This window comes from Coenobita brevimanus, chromosome 29 (genome assembly GCF_032717465.1).
Source record: "Coenobita brevimanus isolate Jiangsu-jjx chromosome 29, ASM3271746v2, whole genome shotgun sequence".
NCBI classification, from domain to species: domain Eukaryota; kingdom Metazoa; phylum Arthropoda; class Malacostraca; order Decapoda; family Coenobitidae; genus Coenobita; species Coenobita brevimanus.
In genome coordinates this window covers 209,931-230,879 of record NC_136982.1, presented here as the reverse complement: position 1 = coordinate 230,879, position 20,949 = coordinate 209,931, and the positions used below count along the sequence as shown (strand labels likewise).

The window sequence follows — 20,949 nt, the reverse complement described above, 5'->3', positions numbered from 1 at the left end:
TTGACTGTCCAACAGTGTAAGGCCCGTCCCACAGGCCCTGCAGCTTTGGTGACTGTCCCTTCTGATGCTGAGGATTGTATAACCAAACATAGTCACCATCCTTGAAGCTCACCTCACTTGCCTTGGCATCATACTTGCACTTCATCACTTCACCTGAAAACTTTTGAGCTTCTCGCACCTGATGATGTACCTCAGCCAGCCTTTCCTGAAGATGCTTTGCATAGCTGGAGGTGTCTGTAGGCAGCTCTTCACCAGGTGGTCTTCCCATTAACAAGTCAACAGTTAAGCGTAACTCGTGGCCCAACGTCAGTTTTGCAGGTGTGTAGCTGGTAGACTCATGGGATGCAGACTGATATGCCATCAACTTTGGTCCCATTCTGTTTGTCCCTCAGTGCAGTACTTGGCCAGTTCTTGTCCCAGGGTCCAGCTGAATTTCTCCACCATCCCATCTGACTGTGGCCTTAATAGGGTTGTCTTTGTCTTCTTGATTCCCAGTAACTTGCAGCACTCACAGAACACAGCAGGCTTGAAGTTCCTACCTTAGTCTGAATGTAAATCTTGTGCCATCCCAAAACGACAGAAAAACTGGTCAACCAAAACACAAGCAACAGTCATAGTCTCTTGTTCGGGGACAGCATAGACTTCTGTTCACTTTGTGAAGTAGTCTATGGCAACACACATATACCGGTTTCCTCACTGAGTGAGTAGCAAAGATCCAGCGATGTCCACTGCAACTCTTTCCACTGGTGCATCCACTTGGTTCAGCTATAGAGGGGCACAACCACGTTTCTTGGGTCCCTTCCTGGCACAACATACATCAAAGGCCTGACACCACTTCAACATTTTGACACATGCCAGTCCAGTAGAACCTCTGTCACAACCAGCTCAGAGTTTTCTTCACTCCCAGGTGCCCACTAGTGATCTGGTTATGAGACGCATCCAAGATCCCAGACCTCATTTCTTTGGAACCACCAGTTGCCAATAATTGCCGAGACCATCGGGTGTCTCCCACTGACATTCCAGTAGTCCGTTGTTCAAATGAAGAAGGTCCCACTGATTCCAGTAGCACTTGATCACAGGGTTGAACCTGGAAACCTCTTCCCAAGATGGTCGCACTGTGTTCCACTGCAGCCACTCTAGCACTGGTTGTAAATATGCATCCTCCTCAGGTCTTCTTCACCTGACACTGGCCCTGTCACTACAGTATGGCGGCATTTCTTGCTAAGATTTCCATTCCTAGCACACTGCTTGCCGTCTGTTCTTCCGTATTCTCGCACACTGTCAGTCACAGTTCTCTTGCATTTTCTCAATGATGGGACTACTTGGGAAAAGCTGGCTGGTAGTTGCCTCTTGTCATCCTCTACTCATTTACCCTCATCCTTCTTGTCTTCTGCAGCCTTCTTCTTGCCGTCCTTCTCATTTGGACAATCATAGGTGAAGTGTTCCATCTCACCACGTCCAATGCCCATTTGTTGCAATCGTGTTTCCTTGCACTGTTCCATTCTTGTTCCTTCTTCCATTTGTAACAATCCTTTTTGTGTCCTGGCTTCCCACAGAACCATCGACCTCCTCTGCTCTTCTGTTCTCTCCCACTTGTGGCAGTCCACTTTCCGATGTCCTGGCTTCTCACGGTATCAGCAAGGAGAGAGGAGCCATGGAAGACGGACCTGTTACTGCCACTGCCTGCGACCCGTTGAGGGAGGCAACCAGCACACCACAGTCTCCTGTAGCCTAGAAGATCTGGGGGACTGTGGTTTGGTTTAATGTGAGGGCAGGGTACGGATTCATCAAACGCCAGGATACTGGCATTGATGTTTTTGTGCACTGCCAGGCGATCATTAAGACAAACCCACGGCACCTCCAACGCTCCCTTGGTCATGGAGGGCTGGTGGAGTTTAGCCTGTTTGGGACCCCTAAGGGTTCTGAGGACCGGGATGTCCTTGGGCCAGGTGTGGCCGTGCAGCTAGAGTTCTGCTGATGCATGGCGACATCTCACAGCCCAGGGACTTCAGGCCGGGGATCCTGTGAGTATTGGACAGCTAAACCTCGTCGTGGAGATGTGTATCACGATGGCGAAGATTTTTTGTGGGGGCGATAAGGGGGCTTTGCGCGATCTCCTCCCTAAGATCTTCAAGGAGAATGGGCTGCCTCACCTTTTTATCCCCGAGGGCTTCATCTGCGATGTACACTCAGTTCCTCGCCGATGGGAATGTCGGGCTGGGCAGCCACGACCTGCTGCCCCTCGCACCACTCCAAGGAAACGGCTTAGGCTGGAGGTCCCTCTCAACAGGATGACTGCCACCCCGGTCACTGACCCAGCTCCAGACGAGACTATGGCCCAGACCACGGCAGACATACACGACCCACCCACCATAGATGACAGAGGAGGGGCAGGACTCTTCAGACATAGCCTCCATGGCCAAGGATGTGTCCACCGGCTCCTCGGCCAGGGAGGAGGTCAGTGGGTCCTCCCCTCCTCTGGCTGTGGAGGGCACCCCATCTCGGCCTCCCATCATTGACCTCAAGGATCGGCTAGACGTAGCCTCCTACAGACACATTCTGGCCCTCAGCGCCCACACCTGGACGTACCAGCTTGGAACAATGACCTATCCCACCCTCTACGATCTGCTCCGGGCTGAGGAGATACGTATCTCCGGGTGAGGAGATGCTGATCGTCAGGGGGAAGGAGGTGGGTCTAGCCGATCTGCGAGCCTTTTACCACAAGCTCCCTCCTCGATTGGTCCCCTATATCGGCGGTTTTGTACGCTGCGGGAGTTGGATGGCAATAGTCATACGCAAGAGGCTGGCCTAATACCCCTCCATGCGGGTGATGACCAATAAGCCTTCCCCCCCCAAAAAAAAAAAAAAAAGTATCAGCAGCTTCCTCTGCTCTTCTCCCGTTCCCTCCTCCACTTGTAGCAGTCCTCTTTCTTATGTCCTGTCTTTTCACAGCACCAGCAACTTCCTTCAAATTTTTCCGCTTCACGTACCTGCGCCTTTCTTGCCTTCAGTCCTGCACTACGACCTACCTGAAAAGTGGAAGTACTGGGACCTGCAATAGGACTGAAATTCTAGAGCCCTGGCTAGTCCTTTTTGCATGCTTGTGGGTTGTGCCTGCTTCACTTGACACTTTCAACTCTGCACTATCAAGAGCATCTAGGTACAGAATGTTAATACAACAAAACAATGTCTTGCTATAGAGTTCAGTGATGCGAACGCAAGCAGACATATGAAAAGGCAGTTCGTCAATACCATATTGCAGAGAAAATGGTATTTGAAAAAGTTTTTAACCCTCTGACTGCTAGATTTTCATCATTATTGTTTTGTTCTGCATATTATGCCCACATGTTCTTGTAGTTCAGCTAGCATACTGAAATATTAACATCTTGATTGATGCAACTAGAATGTAACAAAATGGTGAGTTTAAAAACTTCAATACACAGCATACCTAGCGGATTTGTTCAAATATAGAGATAAGCATGAGCCCTACGATTGAGGTACCATTCTTCATAATTATATGTTTGTGTCTTATTTAAAATGAACAGCAGCCGTAAAAATATAAAATATACAATTTTTAAAATGCTGTTGTAATAATAGTTCATAAGCATATATAAAAGTATTAGAAACTAAATGTAAACACCGCGTTCGGACCCAGCCGGATCATAAATAGTGGGTTATAGCAAATTTATATTGTGTTTTGATGTACATTGCGTACATTTTAGACTATAATAAACGAGTAAATCAGCTGGCAAAGGTGCGACGGTGCATATATTGGGAATATTGGATAATGATCATATTCGGTCTGACGAAGCCGAAGTCAAAAGTCGGACAAGCCGGGTGTATCCGAGATAAGTGACAGGAAGCTGGTCGGTGCACCATTGTTAAATATTTGTGGGCATTTGGGTAATAAGGGAGCAGTTCATAATGGTAAGAAAAACCATTGTTTGTGTATGACAAGCTTAAGAATAAGTGTATGAAACTGATGTCTAAGAAAGTCATTGGTAAGACTGACATTTGATAGCTTGATTGGTGTGACTCATGAAGTTGGAAATCGTAAGTTTATATGGAGTTTGTTGATATTTAATTCTAGTTTTCACTCAACAGATAATGAACATGAGTAGTGTGTCTTCTGAATATTCTCAAAGGTAAATGTTTAGAAAAGGGCGTTTTCCTATGCACTTTTCAGGCTGATAACCATGTACTGTTGCAGCAGTTGTCTTTAGAGTTTTGGCTCATGATAATTGTGGATTCCACTTATCTTTGGAAACTATAGATGAAAATTAATTTTTATGATTTATTTCATAGTGCTGTATTGATAATGACCATCATTCACCCCACCCGTAGCTGTAGTTTGGAGCCACAGAGGTGGATGGTGATGTGCCTGTATCCATAAGCTGGAGTGTGCAGGGTTAGGACTAACAAAATGAATTTGTAGTGCATTTCTGCATGACAGAGTTGCAGATGGTGGAAATATGAACCAGCAGCATGATCAGTCAGCATCTAAATGCATTGGTATGATACAGAAGGCTAGATTTAGTTGGTTTTGGCGTAAGAAAAGAATGGAGGATTAAAATTGGTTCTGGAGCTGTAAGAGTGTAAACGTTGAGGTACTGTAGATCAGCATCAGGAAGTGGGCTTTGCTCCTTTATAGTGGCATAATTTTTAAGAGATTATATCCTTTGATTCAATGAGGTACCAATTTTTTATTCTTTATGTCTGCAAAACAGTTTTATTAGGCTCATGTAAAACTTTTTGCACTGGGGGTTCACTGTTCCATCATTAGATGTAGTGATGCCTACATTTTCCTTCACCCTTATCATTTTCTTTCAGTCTGTCCTCCCTTACTATTTCTCCTACATAGTATTTCCTGCCACTTTTTATTACTCTTCTTTCCTTTTCAGATGGTCTTACAGTGAGTGCCAAGCCTAATGGTTTCCTGTAAACCAGGAAATCATTAACAGCACTGGATAGTAATCATATAACCAACCCATACATGTTCCCTACGTGTCAGCAAGTGGGTTGGCAGAGAGTTAGTGCCGCTTGCCATAAAACAGTTAACCCAAAGAGAAGCAGCTTCCCCTTACAGGAGTTTAGTGTATGACTATAGAGAGATAGACCATTGGGCTTTCCTTCAAAAAATAAATTTGGTGGAGTAGCAAGACCGAATATAATAAAGGCATCTCTGGAATCAGTGAGTAAACTATGATACTGCCAGTTATCGTACGTCATGGGTAGCAGCCAGCATCTGTTGAACAAGGGTGGCGCATAAACCACATCACTTCATAGATTGAGCAGAAGTTCACTGACAATTCACAGCAAATATTACTTCCGATCTTCAGTGTTTTATTTCTTTCCAAATGTCATTGCCAAACCGAGAGGTTTACAGCTTACTTTAGACAGTGAAAGGGAAGAAGACACCATGGCAAAGCACACACATGGGCACGGCAACGCAAGTCACTGACAGCGTATAGCACAGTACTGTACCACTCTCTTCTTGCAAGTCACTAGCACAGCACTACACAGACGACATAAAGTCATTGGCTGGGGTCTGCTGGAGATGCACACACTGTACAGCTAAAGCAAGTCACTGATGGCTAATGGAGACACACAGGGTACAACCATACCAAAAATCAGTAGCATGGCACCACACAGACCAGAAAAAGTCACTGGCTGGGTCCACTAGCGATGCATACACTGTACAGTGAAAGCAGGATTCACTAGCAGGGTTAATGGATAGATACATAAGGCACAACCATAACATAGGTCACAAACATGGCACGGCACCACTGGAAATACATAGTTACTGGCAGGGTACCACTGAACTGTATGTAACACTCACTGCATTCATCATCGTGCCCAGTTAGTTCTTTACATGGGATGTTGTAGGGAATCAACAGCTGGTTAGCCTCACCCGCATGTGTCGTCTTCAAGGCAAAAATGACACTACAGATAATGGCATAACCATCACTCTTTCCCCCCCCCCCTCCCCCAACCAGCTCACTGATTTTTTACACAATAAATGTTTTTTTTGCTAAGTTTTGACACAACCTATAGACACCATGCAAGTGGAGTTCACATATGAGGAGGCACAGTTGTATTATGTCTGTGTATTGTGTCTGTCTGTCTATAGCCAGGTGTGTGCTGCAGTATATTGTATCATTTACAGGAAGGTATTACTTAGCTTATTAAAGTTCCTTAATTTTTTTATATTGTATTAATAAAATTGTTAGTGTTTAAGAAATTAATCTTGTCATTATTAAGACTGTGGTAAGAGACTGCGACCATCATCCACTCACTTGTTGTAGTGCTGTCTGCTTCTTCCGTCACCTTTATCATTCTTTTTCTGTTTTCCCTCATCTCTTCCCATATCTTCCAACTTTCCTGTCACTTTTTCTTATTCTTCTTCCCTTTTCAGGTGGCTTTACATTGATTGACAAGCCAAATGATTTTCTGTAAGTCAGGAGACCATTAACAGCACTGGTTGGTAACCACATAACCAATACATAAGTGTTTTCTACATGTCAACAAGTGGGTTGGCCTAGGGTTAGTATCCCTCCCCGTAAAACAACTAACTCAGAGTCAAATGGCCACCCCATACAGGATTATGGTGTCTGGCTGTAGATTGATAAATAGACTTTATTAAGCCAGTGATTGGTAAAATAGATTAAATTTAATATGATCAGGTCAGGGAAGGAAATTATAATGAATGTATTAAGGTGCTTCAATTGGATTGAGCTTGTGTATGTTTATATCCAAGGGGTGGTTGGGGTTTATTGCGTACGTTATACCACTCAGGGATGAGTGAGGCTGGTCAGTTTCATCTTAAATGTCAGGATCAACTTGCCTAGCCCCGGCTTCCTACGCTTCTCAGGAGGCGACATAAGATTGGATGATGGATGGATGGATTCTCATTTCTTGCTGATACTGTATTTAGATTTATATGTAAAGATGGAGTTGACCTCACTTTAGTGAAGTGAGTTTTAGTTGTAGGGGTTGGCAGTGAGCCAATTTGGCCCCAGTTAAGTGGTAGCAAGGATAAAAAAAGAAAAAAATAATCCTTATGCGAAGGAGTTCTTTCACCATTATGGAGTAGCATTATCTCTTAATTTACTGTATTTTAATTTGTTCCAGTCAGCAACATTACGTCCGTACCTGAATGCAGTGCGACACACACTCTCAGCAGCCATGTGCCTGCAGAACTTCAACTCACAAGTAGTGGAGAGACACAACAAGCCAGAGGTAGAAGTGAGGTGAGCTTTTCTTTGTTTCATTCAATCTGTGTCAGATAATGGTAATGTATGGTACTGTCACAATCAAATCTTTGCAGACACTTTCTTACCAGCTGTGGCAATGGAAGTATGTTGCTGTATGTGATGATTATATGAAACAACAAAGGGTATCATTAAGAAGGATAATAGTATTATTCAGTGATAATATGAGACAGCAAATGAGTATGAGAAGGAAGGTTAATATTATGTGATCTGTCTATCTGTTTATTGCCAGATGCCTCAATCCTGTAAGGGATGGCCACAAACAAATCACCTCCATGTTGCCCTGTCCAATGCCACTTCACTGCCTTGCTCCCAGCTCACACCTCCCTCTCTCATATACCTCTCCACTCCATCCCTCCCTCTCCCCCCAACCACCTCATTCGCATACACCCTCCTTGTTAGTCTCTTGCTCTTCATCCTCTCCACATGGCCAAACCACCTCAGTGTATTTCTTCTAATGCTTTCTGTCACATCCACATCCACACCACTGTGCTCCTTCACTTCCTCATTTGTCAGTCTGTCTCTCCATGTAACTCCACAGGCTTCTCTCAAATAACTCATTTCCACTGCTCTCACTCTTGACTTGTGTCCTTCCAACAAGGTCCAAGCTTCACTTCCACATGTTAAGAGTTGGTATCACAATACTGTCATGCAGTGGCTTTTTTACTTCCATGCTCACTTCCTTGTTCCTTATCACTGCGTTAAAAGAACCAGCAACTGTTCTTCTCTGTTGCACCCTTTCAAGCACTTCAACCTCTAAACTTCCATCCTTACTCATCACACTACCCAAGTACTTAAATGCACTTGCGTTTTCCATTTTCTCATCATCCAGCCTCACTATACATTCAATGACTTCATTTCTTTCAAAGACCATAACTTTACTCTTCCCTACAGTCACCTTTAGATTACATTTCTTACATACACACCCAGACTCATTCATATTATGTGATGATAATATGAAATACTGTATAACAAAAGGGTATGAGAAGGAAGGATACGGTACTCTCAGTGCTATTCAGAGAGGAATGAGAAATATGGAAGGTAGGTCACAAAGGCAGTAGAGGAATGTTAGTAATCTTTTGCTTGTGACTGTATGCCTGTATTAGTTGTTTCCGAGTTGGCAGCAAGTAAAGAAAGCCAGATTTTTCTTTTTTTCTTGATCCCTGACAAAAATCAGATTATATACACAGAGTTTGATCCTCAAGAACTGACTAGAGGATTTTGAACTGTGAAATGCCAACAAGAGGAATAGATTGGCCTTCTGCCCTTGTGTATACTGTACTGGACCACAGGCCTTGTTTCTACAGTGAGGGGGTGATAGGGATTGGCTGTTGTATTTTAACCTTCTGAAATAGCAATTTTTTTTCTTCATTTTTATACACTGTATACATATGACATACTGGTATGACTGTTTTGGCATGATTGTATTTTTGGCCATTAATATCAAGTTGAAAATTTAAAGTACAATACAGGAATCTCTCATATTTTGCGGGGGTAACATTTCGTGGAAATCCACGTGAAACGAACTTCCTTGAAGTTGTGTAACACTTATAAAAGGGCTTTCACAGCTGTTTAATGTATGCAGTAGCTTAAAAACATCACCAGAGTTTAGAATCTACTTGCTTTTGAGATTAGTTATGGCAATGCACAAGAGTGTTTGGACCCAGAGGAAGTGTGAGTGGCAAATGTTGGTGTGCATCAGGGGTTGGATTTAAACCCCATATTTTTTATTGTGATGCATGAAGGTCTCTTACATGCCTTTAGAACTGAACTCCTATGGGAGGTGTATATTCTGATGACTTGGTATTGATTGCAGAGAATGAGAGGTAGCAGAAGAAAGAATTACAAAGTGGAGAGATGGAATGGGGAACAAGAGTTTGAGAGCATACACAGATAAAACATGTTATGACATCTAGGGTGTGTGGCGGTGCTGTCTAAGTAGAGGGAGTGTGGTCATGCACAGTTTGGCACCCACAAGAGGTTGGGAAGTAACTCCAGCTTGTGCAGTGATTGTGATAAGCAAGGGGATAAGAGATGTAGTGGTGTTAGAGGTAGGCTGCAAAGCATGTGGATTTTGTCTGTGCTATATGTAAAGGAGAGTACCGAGGGGCAGAGAAGCAGGAAGGATTAATCTTGCTGGAGACTATGTGTGGTAGACTTTTATTATTTGGGGGACATGTGCTGGAGGTGGGGCTGGAGCTAGTGTGAAAGCAAGAGTGAAGAGCTGCTGGAAGAAGTTCAAGAAGTTGTTACCCTCCAGACACTGAGAGAGCTTTCCCTCCATGCTAAAGGGTCCTTGTATGACACATGTGTTGGATTGTGATGCTGTATGGTAGTGAGGGAGTAAAGGGGGAGGATATTTGTAGGCTGAGATGTACAGAGATGAGAATGATTAGATGGATATCTAAAGCATCCCTGAGTGGCAGGTCTGGGGGAGGGTGGGTTAGGATTGTGAATGAAGAGTTAAGAAGAAGGATGGGACTTGAAAATATTAGTGTTACGATGAGAAGGGGTAAATTGAGATGGTTTGGGGGTGTGAAGGGAAGAAGGATGACAACTAGGTGTAGAGGGTGAAGGATGTGAATGTTGAGGGTAGAGTTACAAGAGGCAGACTGAAAAAGACTTGGGATTATGTCATAGAATGAGGCCATAGAGATAAGGAACTGAATAGTGAGGCTGCTTGAGATTGAGCAGCATGGAGAACTGCCAGTAGGTGAGCAAGGCCAAGGCATACAAGCATATTGGTGTTTTTATAAAAAAACAAAGAAGAAATAAAATATTGCTTATTGCTTGTGATGCAAGCACCTTGTTAACGATGTAGAGGTGTATGGTATGTAGGAGGACTGCTGGGCCTTGATAGCAGGCTGTGAAGCCTATGCCCAGAGTCGGACACATTAAAAAAAAAAAAAAAAGTTACATCATCATCATCATCATCATTATCCAGACCTCCTTGCCCACCCTAGGGCAGGGTCAGGAGCAGCAGCATTCAGACAGCCTAAGTTTGCCCATTCCAATGGGCCACGCATCCATTCACTCGTCATTCAAGCCCCTGGAATCCTGTCTCCATCGGATACATCAGAAACTTACACCACATTCTGCGGCTTCACATAAACGTATCTGATTGAGTCAGTCTGGACGCTGGCATATTAAAAAGGGGTGCCAAATCCGTGATCATGCATTTCTTCTTACAACATTCATCCTGCCAGCTGGCTCTCTTGTCAGTTCCCTAGCCTCACCAACTTCCATACCTCTCTTCCTCTCACACTCATCCACCATATCCCTCTGTCTTCTTCTTGGTCTCCCTCACCTCTTCCCTCTTTCAGATTCGCTCAGATATACCTTTTTCACCACTCTGTTGTTATCCATTCTCTTCACTTTACCATACCATCTCAGTACATTCTTTTCGATTCTGGTGTCCACAGACTTCCTGACTCTACATCTTTCACAAATCACATTATTTCGTATCCTATCCACTCTTTGTGCTCCACATACATTTCTCAGCAGTTCCCACTCTTGACTTTTCATTTTCATGCCACACCATAGTCTCACTTCCATATGTTAAAGTTGGCACTAACACGCCTTCATGTAAGCCTCGTGCAACTGCAACTCAAGCCTCTGTTTCTTATCAAGGTCTTCACATCATCAGCTACTTTCCTTCCTTGTTTCACTCTGCTTTCCACTTCTTTTGCACATTTTCCTCTCTTTTGTATTACTGTACTCAGGTATTTGAACTCTCTCACCAATTCCAGTCTCTCTCCATCTACTGTAACATCACACTGGGAGTCACCTTCTCTCTCGATTACCATCAATTTGCTCTTTTGTACATATACTTTCAAGGCACGATGCCCACAGACATCAGCAAAACTCTGCACTAGTCTACCAAGCTCCTGTCCAGTATTTGCAAGTAGTACTGCATCATCAGCATACAACAAATTTGAGATATTCCATCCATCACCATTCATTACCAATGCCATCCCACTCTCCATTATTCGTGTTTTTACTTCTTATCACCCCATCCATATATACTGTATATTGAACAACCATGGGGACATCATACAACCTTGTCGCATGTCCACATTGATCGTGAACCATTCACCTAGATGCCCATTTACCCTTACACGTGCCTCACTACCCTCATAAAAACTCTTGACGACACCTACCAGCTTACCATCTACACCATATATGCGCAAAACCTTCCACAATAATTTTCTGTCTACTGTGTTGTATGCTTTTTCCAGATCCATAAATGCCATAAACACCTTATAGTCCTTCTCACAAGCCTTCTTCACAATGTCTCACTGCAAATCTTTGATCCACACGTCCTCTGCCACACCTAAAGTCACCCTGTTCATCACTCACAAGGACTTCTGATATCTGTCCTACTTTCTCTATAATAATTCTTCCATATACTTCCCCTACAACACTCAGTAAACTTATGCTAAGATAATTCTTGCACTCCCTTCACTCACCTTTATTTTTGTACAGGGGTGCAGTTGCAGCTTTTTTCCACTCTGCTGGCACAGGTTCACTCATCCTTGCTGTCTTACATATCTCCTGCAAGCACTTTATTCCACTCTCACCTTTATTTTTGTACAGGGGTGCAGTTGCAGCTTTTTTCCACTCTGCTGGCACAGGTTCACTCATCCTTGCTGTCTTACATATCTCCTGCAAGCACTTTATTCCACTCTCACCTTTATTTTTGTACAGGGGTGCAGTTGCAGCTTTTTTCCACTCTGCTGGCACAGGTTCACTCATCCTTGCTGTCTTACATATCTCCTGCAAGCACTTTATTCCACTCTTTCCACTGTACTTAATCATCTCTGCATACATATCATCAACTCCAGCTGCATTCCTGTTTTTCAGCTGCTTCACAGCATTCTTCACCTGTGCGAATGTCACATTTCCTGGCACTGCATTCCTTTTCTGCACACTCCCCAAACCAGTCATGTTAACAGTTGCTTTGTTCTCTTCATTCCCATTCATCAGACTTTCAGAATATTTTTTTTGTCTGGTCCTTACTTCATCCCCATGGGTAAATAATCTGCCACTTATATCTTTCACATTTCTTTTTGCCATCACTTCTACATGTCCACACCTCTCTCCAGAATAACTTCCTATTTTTAGAGTAGTTTGCATTCATTTTTCTTCCTAGATCATCATTTACCTCCTTCTTTATCTCTTCATTAGTCTCCTTATATGCTTCTTGCTCTCAATATATTCAGTCCTTATTTCAATTGAACCCCTGTCCTGTAACCACTCTAGCCACTTCTTCCTCTTTTCCTCCACTGCTCTCTCAACCTCCCCATCCCACCATGCTGCATCTTTCTTCTTTGTTATTACTCATGCTACACCTAACACCGCTTTAGCATTCCTAACTAAGCAATCCCTATATGCATTCCACAAACTGTCTAGATCGATTGCATTTCATTTCACTGATTCCAACTCCTCCCCTATTTTGGTCCTGTATTCATCTGCCAATTCTTTGATCCTCAGTTTCTCAGCTTTCAGTCTTTCTCCCTGTCTGCTTCTCTTTCTCCTGGTCCACCTCACTCCTCTCAGCTTGATCCTGCATACCACAATCATATGATCTGACAGACCTCCACATTGTCCTTTCACTGCCTTTGTATCAGCAACCATTCCCAGCATCGGCCTCTCTACGAGCACGTGATCATTCAGGCTTCTTTCAACGTGATCCCTGTTCCCTCTATACCGTGTATATTTATGTACATCTTTGTGTTTGAAGTACGAGTTACAAATGCAAAACCTCCTTTCGTGACACATAACCTTCAGTCTTTTCCCATTATCATTTTCTCCTGGTACTCCAATACAACCCATTATGCCATCCTCAGGACCAGTGCCTACTCTCCCATTCATGTCGCCCATGACAGTCACTTTATAGCTCCTGGGCATTTCTCCTAGTGTTTCATCCAGCTCATCCCAGAAGCTTTTTTTTTTTTTTTTTTTTTTTTTTTTTTTTTTTAAATAACAGAACGGAGGAAGGAAAAACAAATGGGAAAAAAAAAAAATCCATACACCAGATTACTGGTGTCCTCTGTTCATAAAATATCTGTAACAGTTAGACTTGAACAGCTGTCTTTCTCTCTCTCATTCCTGTCATCACACGGTGCATATGCTACAATCACTGCCACTTTCACCTTCTCAAACTTGAACTTGATACACATACGTCTAGAGCTGACACAATTGTAATCTCTCATTCCACTCTGCCACATGTCATTCATCAACAAAGCAACTCCTTTCTTGCAGCTTCCTCACCCATTCATGCCCAATCTTACACATTTCACACCCTCCCACTCCTCCACTTCACACCCTTTCATCTTTGTTTCACACAGTTTCATCAAGGTATATCTTGCACTCTTGAACACTTTCACCCATTCCACCCTCTTGGTCTCCTCATTCACACCTCTCACATTCCACATGGTCATGTGGATCTGCCCATTTTGTTGGGGCCCTGGGCAGGTATTGAGCCCTCCGAGGTTCTCCAAAACATTTGCCGTGATTAAGTGATTTTAGATAGGGGAATCTGGGGACATTTAACCCAGCCAAAAACTCCGGTTATATGGTTACCACCCAGCTTAATAATTGGTTTCCTAGGTACAGGAAACCATTTGGCTTGTCACTCAGTGTAGAGACCATAATTGGGTGAGTGGATGATGGGTGCCCCCACCTGCCACTAGTTACAACATAGCTAAGAGTTTGAGGTAGGATGTCTTGCTCCCTTTTGTCTCATATAAAAATACAGATCCATGTTTTAGACCACTTCAGTCCATGTTAACATGGGGAAGTAAGTTTAGAATAATCCGACTGAGTGAATCATAATGATGTATATCTTATTACAGTGGGTATCAGAGTGGCATCGTGAAACGTGGGAAGCGTGAGGGGCAGAGTGGGGAAAGTAGTTGAGACATTACGTAGGAGGTGCGTGGACGTGGGATGTGTGCAAGAAGTCAAGTATAGGGGAGGATCAGCCAGAATGATTGCCGGGAGTGATTGTCATCACAGGTTGTTTTGACAGAGTAGGGCAGATGGATATGGTGGTGTGGGTGTGCTGGTTTAGGAGAAATGGGTGGAATATGTCATGAATGTAGTGAGAGTCAGTGAATGGAAATATAGTGAAAATTTTGTTTGGTGAGATAATGTTTGCACTTATACTGGTGTATTCTCCACAGGCAGGCTTGGATGAGATAGAGAAGGATAAATTCTGGGATGGCTTAATATTCGTAGTAAGTGATATGGGGGATGATGAAATTGTAGTTTTGGGAGGGGACTTAAATGGTCATGTAGGTGAAGCAGCTCAAGGATATGAAGGAGTACATGGGGGATGTACATATGGTACAAGAAATGAGTAAGGGGAAATGATACTCGAGTTTAGGGAGGCAATGATCATAACTGTATGCAACACCATGCATGCAAGCATGTTGGAACTTCAAAATCTAAATGAAATGAAATGAGAGAATAAGTTGATTACATATGAATCTGGAGGAAATAACTGCGAGATTGACTATTTCCTGGTCAGGAGGGCTGAAAGGAAGTTAATGAGGGATGTTAAAGTTATAGGGAGCGAGGAGTGTGTGCAGCAACACAAGTTATTGAAATGTGACTAGTGTTTAAGGAGTGGGTGATGAAAAAGATGACTATACTCCATTTCACTGAGTCTGGCACCATCAGTGATGTCCTCAACACCTGTAGCACTGATAAAGGTCCTCAGTACTGGATATCCCTTTTTGTATTGCCTTTTGATATTGGTTCTTAGGGTAATAAACAGAGGTTTACCTAGTGCTGAGGATTTACATCAACACTATAGGCATTGAGGACGTTGCTGATGGTGCCAGACTCGGTGAAATGGAGTACTGTATAGCGCATGCAGGAGGAAAATATGGAAGTTGAAAAACCAAGCAGTAAGGGATGCCTTCTATAGCGAGATGAGTAGAGTAGCGGCTGAACAGAGATACATTAACAGAAGTGTTAATGAACAGTACAGAGCCTCAAGAACAACCTCTTGTGAGTTATTGATTCAGTGTGTGGATGGACAAGGCATAAATTAACTTGGTGGTGGGATGAGGGTGTAGAAACTGCAGTTAAGAAGGCTTTTCTGGGAATGGAGAAAGGGTGGTAACAAAGAGGAATACTTGGCCGCCAAGTGTAGGGCTAGAAAAGAGGTTTACAGGGCAAAGTCTGAGTCTCAGAGACTTTTACTGGATAACCTAATTAGTGTGGAAAGGAAGTATATCATATTTAAGGTGGCAGATCAGATGAAAAGGAAAAAAGGGATATCATAGGTGAGCAGTGTGTGAAGAATGATGAAGGAAAGGTAGAGGTGAACAGTGGGGATATTAAAGAGTCCTGGAGAGAGCATTACAAGCGGTTGTTGATTGAGGAGTTTGACTGGGACAGGGAAGGTGTGGAGCCAGCAGATCCAGTGTATACCCTTGGCCTTTGATTGATGCTGCTACTGTGAGCAGGGCTTGAAGCAGGATGCAGATGGGGAAGGCAGCAGGTGTGTCTAGGTTCACTGCTGAAATGTTGAAAACCTCAGGAGATATAGGAGTGGGGTTAATCACTGACTTGATAAATACGGTTATATATGAGTGTGTTGTCCCAGATGATTGGCTGAAGAGTGTAATTGTAAATGTATACAAGGGGAGTAATGCAGGTAAAACAAAAGTGATGGCATCTGGGGCTGGGGGTGGTACTATCAAAAGAAGAGGGGAGAGTGACCGTGTGTGATTTGTCACAAGGGTGTGGGAAGTAATTCCACCTTGTGCAGTGTTTGTAATAAGTGGATGCATAAGATATGTAGTGGTTAGAGGTAGACTGTGAGATAATGCTGATTTCATGTGTGCGATTTGTCGGGGAGAGCATGTGGATATTGCCAGGCTTAAGAGGATTGAACATGCTGGTGAGTCTCTTGACTGTGTGGAAGAGTTTTGTTATTTGGGATACCTGTTATGTGCAGGAGGTGGGGCAGGAGCTAGCTCTGTGACTAGAGTGAAGAGTAATTGGAAGAAGTTCAGGGAGCTGTTGCCTTTCCTGATGTTGAGAGGGCTCTCCCTCCGTGCCAAGGGATCTTTGTATGTGGCATGTGTTTGGAGTGTAATGCTGTCTGGTAGTGAGTCTGCGGCAGTAAAGGAAGAGGATATTCATGGGCTCAAACGTACAGAAATGGCAATGATTAGGTGGATGTGCAGTGCATCCTTGAGTGCAAGGCCTGGGGGGATTAGGTTTACGATGGAAGAGTTGAGAGGTAGGATGGGACTGAAGTGTATTGGTGTTGTGATGAGGAGAGGTTGATTGACAGTTTGGGCGTGTGAAGAGGAAGGGGGATGATAATTGGGTGCAGAAAGTGAGAAGTGTTAATGCTGGGGGTAGAGTAGTGAGAGGTAGACCGAAAAAGACCTGGGATGAGGTCATTGACTTTAACCTCAGGATTAGGGGACTAAATAGGGAAGCTGCCAGAGCTAGGGCAGCATGGAGAGCCACCATTAGGTGACCAAGGCCAACGCATGCAAGCATGTTGGAACCTTCAAAAGCAAAACGATTGGCATTTACAGGTTGTTATTTTTAAATTGATTTATAGTTAATGCAACAACATCTTTTATAAAGTAGAACTTTTTCTCTCTGTTCTGTACTGTATTGTTTTGCCAGTAGTGTATGTTGTCAGTGGTTCATAAATTTCCATTTCCACAGATCAAGTAAGGAGCTGTTGATGACGGCAGTTGTTGTCAGTCGAAATGAGAAGGAAAAGGTTCTCATAGAGCCGTCAATTAACTCCATAAGGATCTCCATTTCTATCAAACAGGCAGATGATATTGAGCGTATCCTGTGCCATAAATTTATGAGGTAATTATACTGAGATTACAAAATTTACAGTGTGTTCTGTGCAGGTGTCATGACTTGATTGCAATAAACTGCCAATCTATAGTGGAAGTTAGAGTTCTGTTGCAGCAGTAGTAATTTGAGATTTCTGATGATTATAATTTACAGGTTTATGATGATGAGAGCTGAAAACTTTATCATTCTACGAAGGAAACCTGTTGAGGTACAGTATTATCGTAGTTGTCTTGCATTCTTTGGTATATGTTCATTATAATATTCTTTAATAGAAATTCAGCACATCTGTTGCTAAAAGAAACTGACAGGGACAAGTTCAAGTGAGATATCAGAAATTATTTTTTTACAAGGTCTGTAATCATTCTATGCTGCTAACTATTATTTGTCATTTTTCAACAGGGGTATGATATCTCTTTCCTCATCACAAACTTCCACACAGAACAGATGTTCAAACACAAACTTGTTGACTTTGTCATTCACTTCATGGAAGAAATTGACAAAGAAATCTCAGAGATGAAGCTGGCAGTTAATGCTCGTGCCAGAGAATGTGCCATGGAATACCTTAAAAGGGTAAGTGGTATATTGATCCTAAGTTCTCAGAGTCATAGTTATAGGTACCAGACAGTAACTTCATGTTATATATGAGGCATGTGCTTATTTTTATTTTTAGTTTTCACTAATACAACAAATACTCCTCTGTAAATTTGGGGAAATTGATAAATTGGCTTTATACATACCAGTGGAACTGTAATTGGCAGTTATTCATAGACCACAACCAGACATCCATCCCTCAGAAACTACCCTACCCAACCAGGCAGAGTATAATACAGTCAACTTCCTACCCTACTCACAGACAATCCACTATGCCCACACTGTAATCCTGTCCCCCACACCACAACACACATTATGCATCACTGCCATGTACATCAGCTAGTGGCATTATCTGATCTAGCAATATGGGCTCCAGGCATAAACATGGTCAAGGAAGTGAATTAAAAGAATTTTGTTTAGTATCATGGCAATTTTTAATTCATCCAAAAATGTAAGGTTATTTTTGCATATTTTATCTTTATTTAGAGGTTATTTATTTACTTACTGTATATATTTTATTTTTTTGGTGGTAGGTGGAGGCACTCACCATCCACTCACTTGATGTAGTGCTGCATTGGGTGTCTGCCCCTTCCTCTCTTCCTTTCTTCCTCTTCTGTCTTCACTTTTTCTTCTTCCTTCTGCCTGTGAGTGACTCTACACTGAGTGACAAGCCAAATGGTTTTCTGTACACCAGGAAACCATTTGCTACGCTGGGTGGTAACCATATAACCAAATTATGGCGCCTAGTGGTTTAGTAGGTAATTGAGGCACACCAATCGGATTGAGCCTGTGTAGGTTTATATCCAAGGGGTGGTTAGGGTTTATTGCTGACATAATGCCACTCAGGGATGAGTGAGGCTGGTCACTCTCATCTTAAATGTCATGACCAACTTGCCTAGCCCCGGGCTCCTACGCATCTTGTGGGGCAACACAGGATTAGATGATGATGACGATTTATTTTTTTGCTCAGGAGCGCTTATGTATACCAGTTTAATAGTATTATGAATAATGTTGCCTAAAAGGGAGTCAGGAATGTCTTCACTCAAGAACATTGATGCGCATATGTGAGCAGTGTAGCTCCTTCAGTATGGTATCACCTTTCAGATTTTATTATCATTACCACTTACAGTCAGGTTGCCTAAGGCGTGGCTAATTGGTTCTGGACCAAGCCTTTGTCATAGAAAACCGTGCCATACAGATAACTAAACCTATGGGAAAAATGCAATTTGGTTCTGGGCATTCACCCAAAGTCCCCCTTTTCACCCCACTTTTCCCTATTTTTCCTCACTTTACACACACACACAATCAAGTAATCAGTCAAACAAAAATAACAACCCACTTTAATCACTTCCTGTGTTGGTCCAAGTCATCTCCAAGACCAAAACAACACTATCACACCAATTCAGGCAGCATTACTCATATACAGTAAATCGTTGCAACAACACAATAATCACATTTGCGTAACGTTGTCCTGGTGCTACACGATGTATACTGTAGTATGATGCTTGGCTGAGAGGTGATGATAGCAGGGGGGCACACGTGAACGAATGGAAAAGACAGGGCTTTGAAGGGGTGGCGGGACTGCGCAACTGAACCAAAACAATGCTCTGCACGCCAGGGCTGCCATCTTGCCTGAGACGAGCGACAGTCGCCTTGTGTGCGCCTGTTGCTTTGTGCAAAATTTTCAGATGGCAATATCGTTATAGTGGGAAATTCATCATAAATTGGATTTTGGGGTGTAACTTTTTTGTTATTGTTGTAGCGAATTATCGTATACCGGTTCAACGTATAACAAGTACTGACTGTACTGTATGTACCTGACTCCGGTGACGATAATGCTTAAGTGGAAGGGGTAGGGTTGGGGATTTCGAGGCAAGAGGTGCGTTTCAAACCTTGCCGCAAGCGTGCCATAGGTATAGTTTATGCGCGTGGTTCATTTTGGGGGGTCTGGCACCTTGCCGTGTCATAGAAAACCATGCCATAGAAGCACGCGCCATAGGCGATTTGACTGTACAGTAGTTATATTTTGCTTAACAAATACTTCATCATGTAGTTGTTAAAAATATTATTTCAGTACCGTGATGCCTTTTATTTTGTATTCTTTCCACCACTCTGCAAACGTATTGGTTTTCAGAAAGACTTCTCATAGCAAAACAAATCGTGGTTGACGATAATTATTACTGTAATTTAAATGGGATGGTACTAGAGTTCTGGATGCTTAAATGCTATGTGAGTGTCTGGCCAATTTCACTGTGCATGCTGTTGATAGTTCTCCTTCTTTCATGCTTTTGCTTTCCTCATTTTGTGAACCTTGCCAAACCCCACCCTTAGGTAGGAAATGTCAGGAATATGATGGTTTGAGATCAGCAACAATAATTCTTCTAATGAAACTTTTTTTTTTTTTTTCCCAGTTCTGAGACACCATATTATGGGAGCCAGCAACATCAGGTGATGAAACACCTTCTGTACCACTGTCTCTCTCTCTCTCTCTCTCTCTCTCTCTCATAGGTTAGTGGTTGAATCTTGAAAGTAATTCCCAGCGTTAACTACTTCACTTCCATGATGTGACTTTATTCTTGCTGCTACCAATGGATTTTTATTCAGCTTAAGAGAGCATCAAAGTAGCATAGGGGTAAATAAAGGCCATGCTTAACCTTTATAGTTTGAAAAGTCTCTCATGAGCTGCTGAATAAAATCTTGTGAATGTAGCATGAATGGAATAAGTGTACATCATCAGATTGAAGGGGTTAACTTCTACAGTCCAGTGATGTGTTTTGTGGTTTATTCTTGTTATCTCCAAACAGCTGCATTCTGTTGGAGAGATTTTTTTTAACTAAAGTGGTCAGATATAACCTTCATTAAACCTCTTTCAGTATGATGGTTCTTATAAATTAAAGCATATGGAAGTAACAAGAATAAAAAAAAAAAAAAAAAAAAAAGTGCATCACTGGAATCATTGGGTTAATAAGTACTGAAACACTGCCTGTCCAATGTTTATGTATTTATCAGAAGTGATGGTTTTGCAGACCACCTTTTTGCCTAATATTAAAACCATTCCAGTTGTTAAAGGTATGTTAGTCAGTTTTATACTTAAATGGCACAATAATCTAGTTGTATTGTATAACTGATTTGCATATATTGCCTGTGTTTTTCTACTGGTTGTAATAATTTTTAGCAATGGTTAAATGAGATGAATAACCACATCTTCACTAAAACATCTTGATTTCCTTGTTTATAT

General features: G+C 42.6%; 1 protein-coding gene across 2 annotated transcripts; it reads left to right on the top strand.

Moving 5' to 3' along the window:
• Positions 1-3,848: 3,848 nt before the first annotated feature.
• Arpc4 (Actin-related protein 2/3 complex, subunit 4) lies at positions 3,849-20,536 on the top strand. 2 transcript variants are annotated; one of them, XM_080268790.1, is made up of 6 exons: positions 3,849-3,927; positions 7,132-7,250; positions 16,977-17,129; positions 17,274-17,328; positions 17,520-17,690; positions 20,123-20,536. In XM_080268790.1, exons 1-6 carry the CDS (start codon positions 3,925-3,927, stop codon positions 20,126-20,128), a joined length of 507 nt encoding a protein of 168 aa, XP_080124916.1. In that variant the 5' UTR covers positions 3,849-3,924; the 3' UTR covers positions 20,129-20,536. The 2 variants fall into 2 exon arrangements, with proteins under 2 accessions (XP_080124916.1, XP_080124915.1); XM_080268789.1 differs by having other exon boundaries at positions 3,870-4,053.
• The last annotated feature ends 413 nt before the right edge of the window (positions 20,537-20,949 follow it).

Excerpts from the sequence above, each read along its gene's own strand:
- Arpc4 (XM_080268789.1), top strand. Across the intron at positions 7,251-16,976 it reads AAGCCAGAGGTAGAAGTGAG|ATCAAGTAAGGAGCTGTTGA; the intron begins GTGAGCTTTTCT and ends CCATTTCCACAG. Across the intron at positions 17,329-17,519 it reads TACGAAGGAAACCTGTTGAG|GGGTATGATATCTCTTTCCT; the intron begins GTACAGTATTAT and ends ATTTTTCAACAG.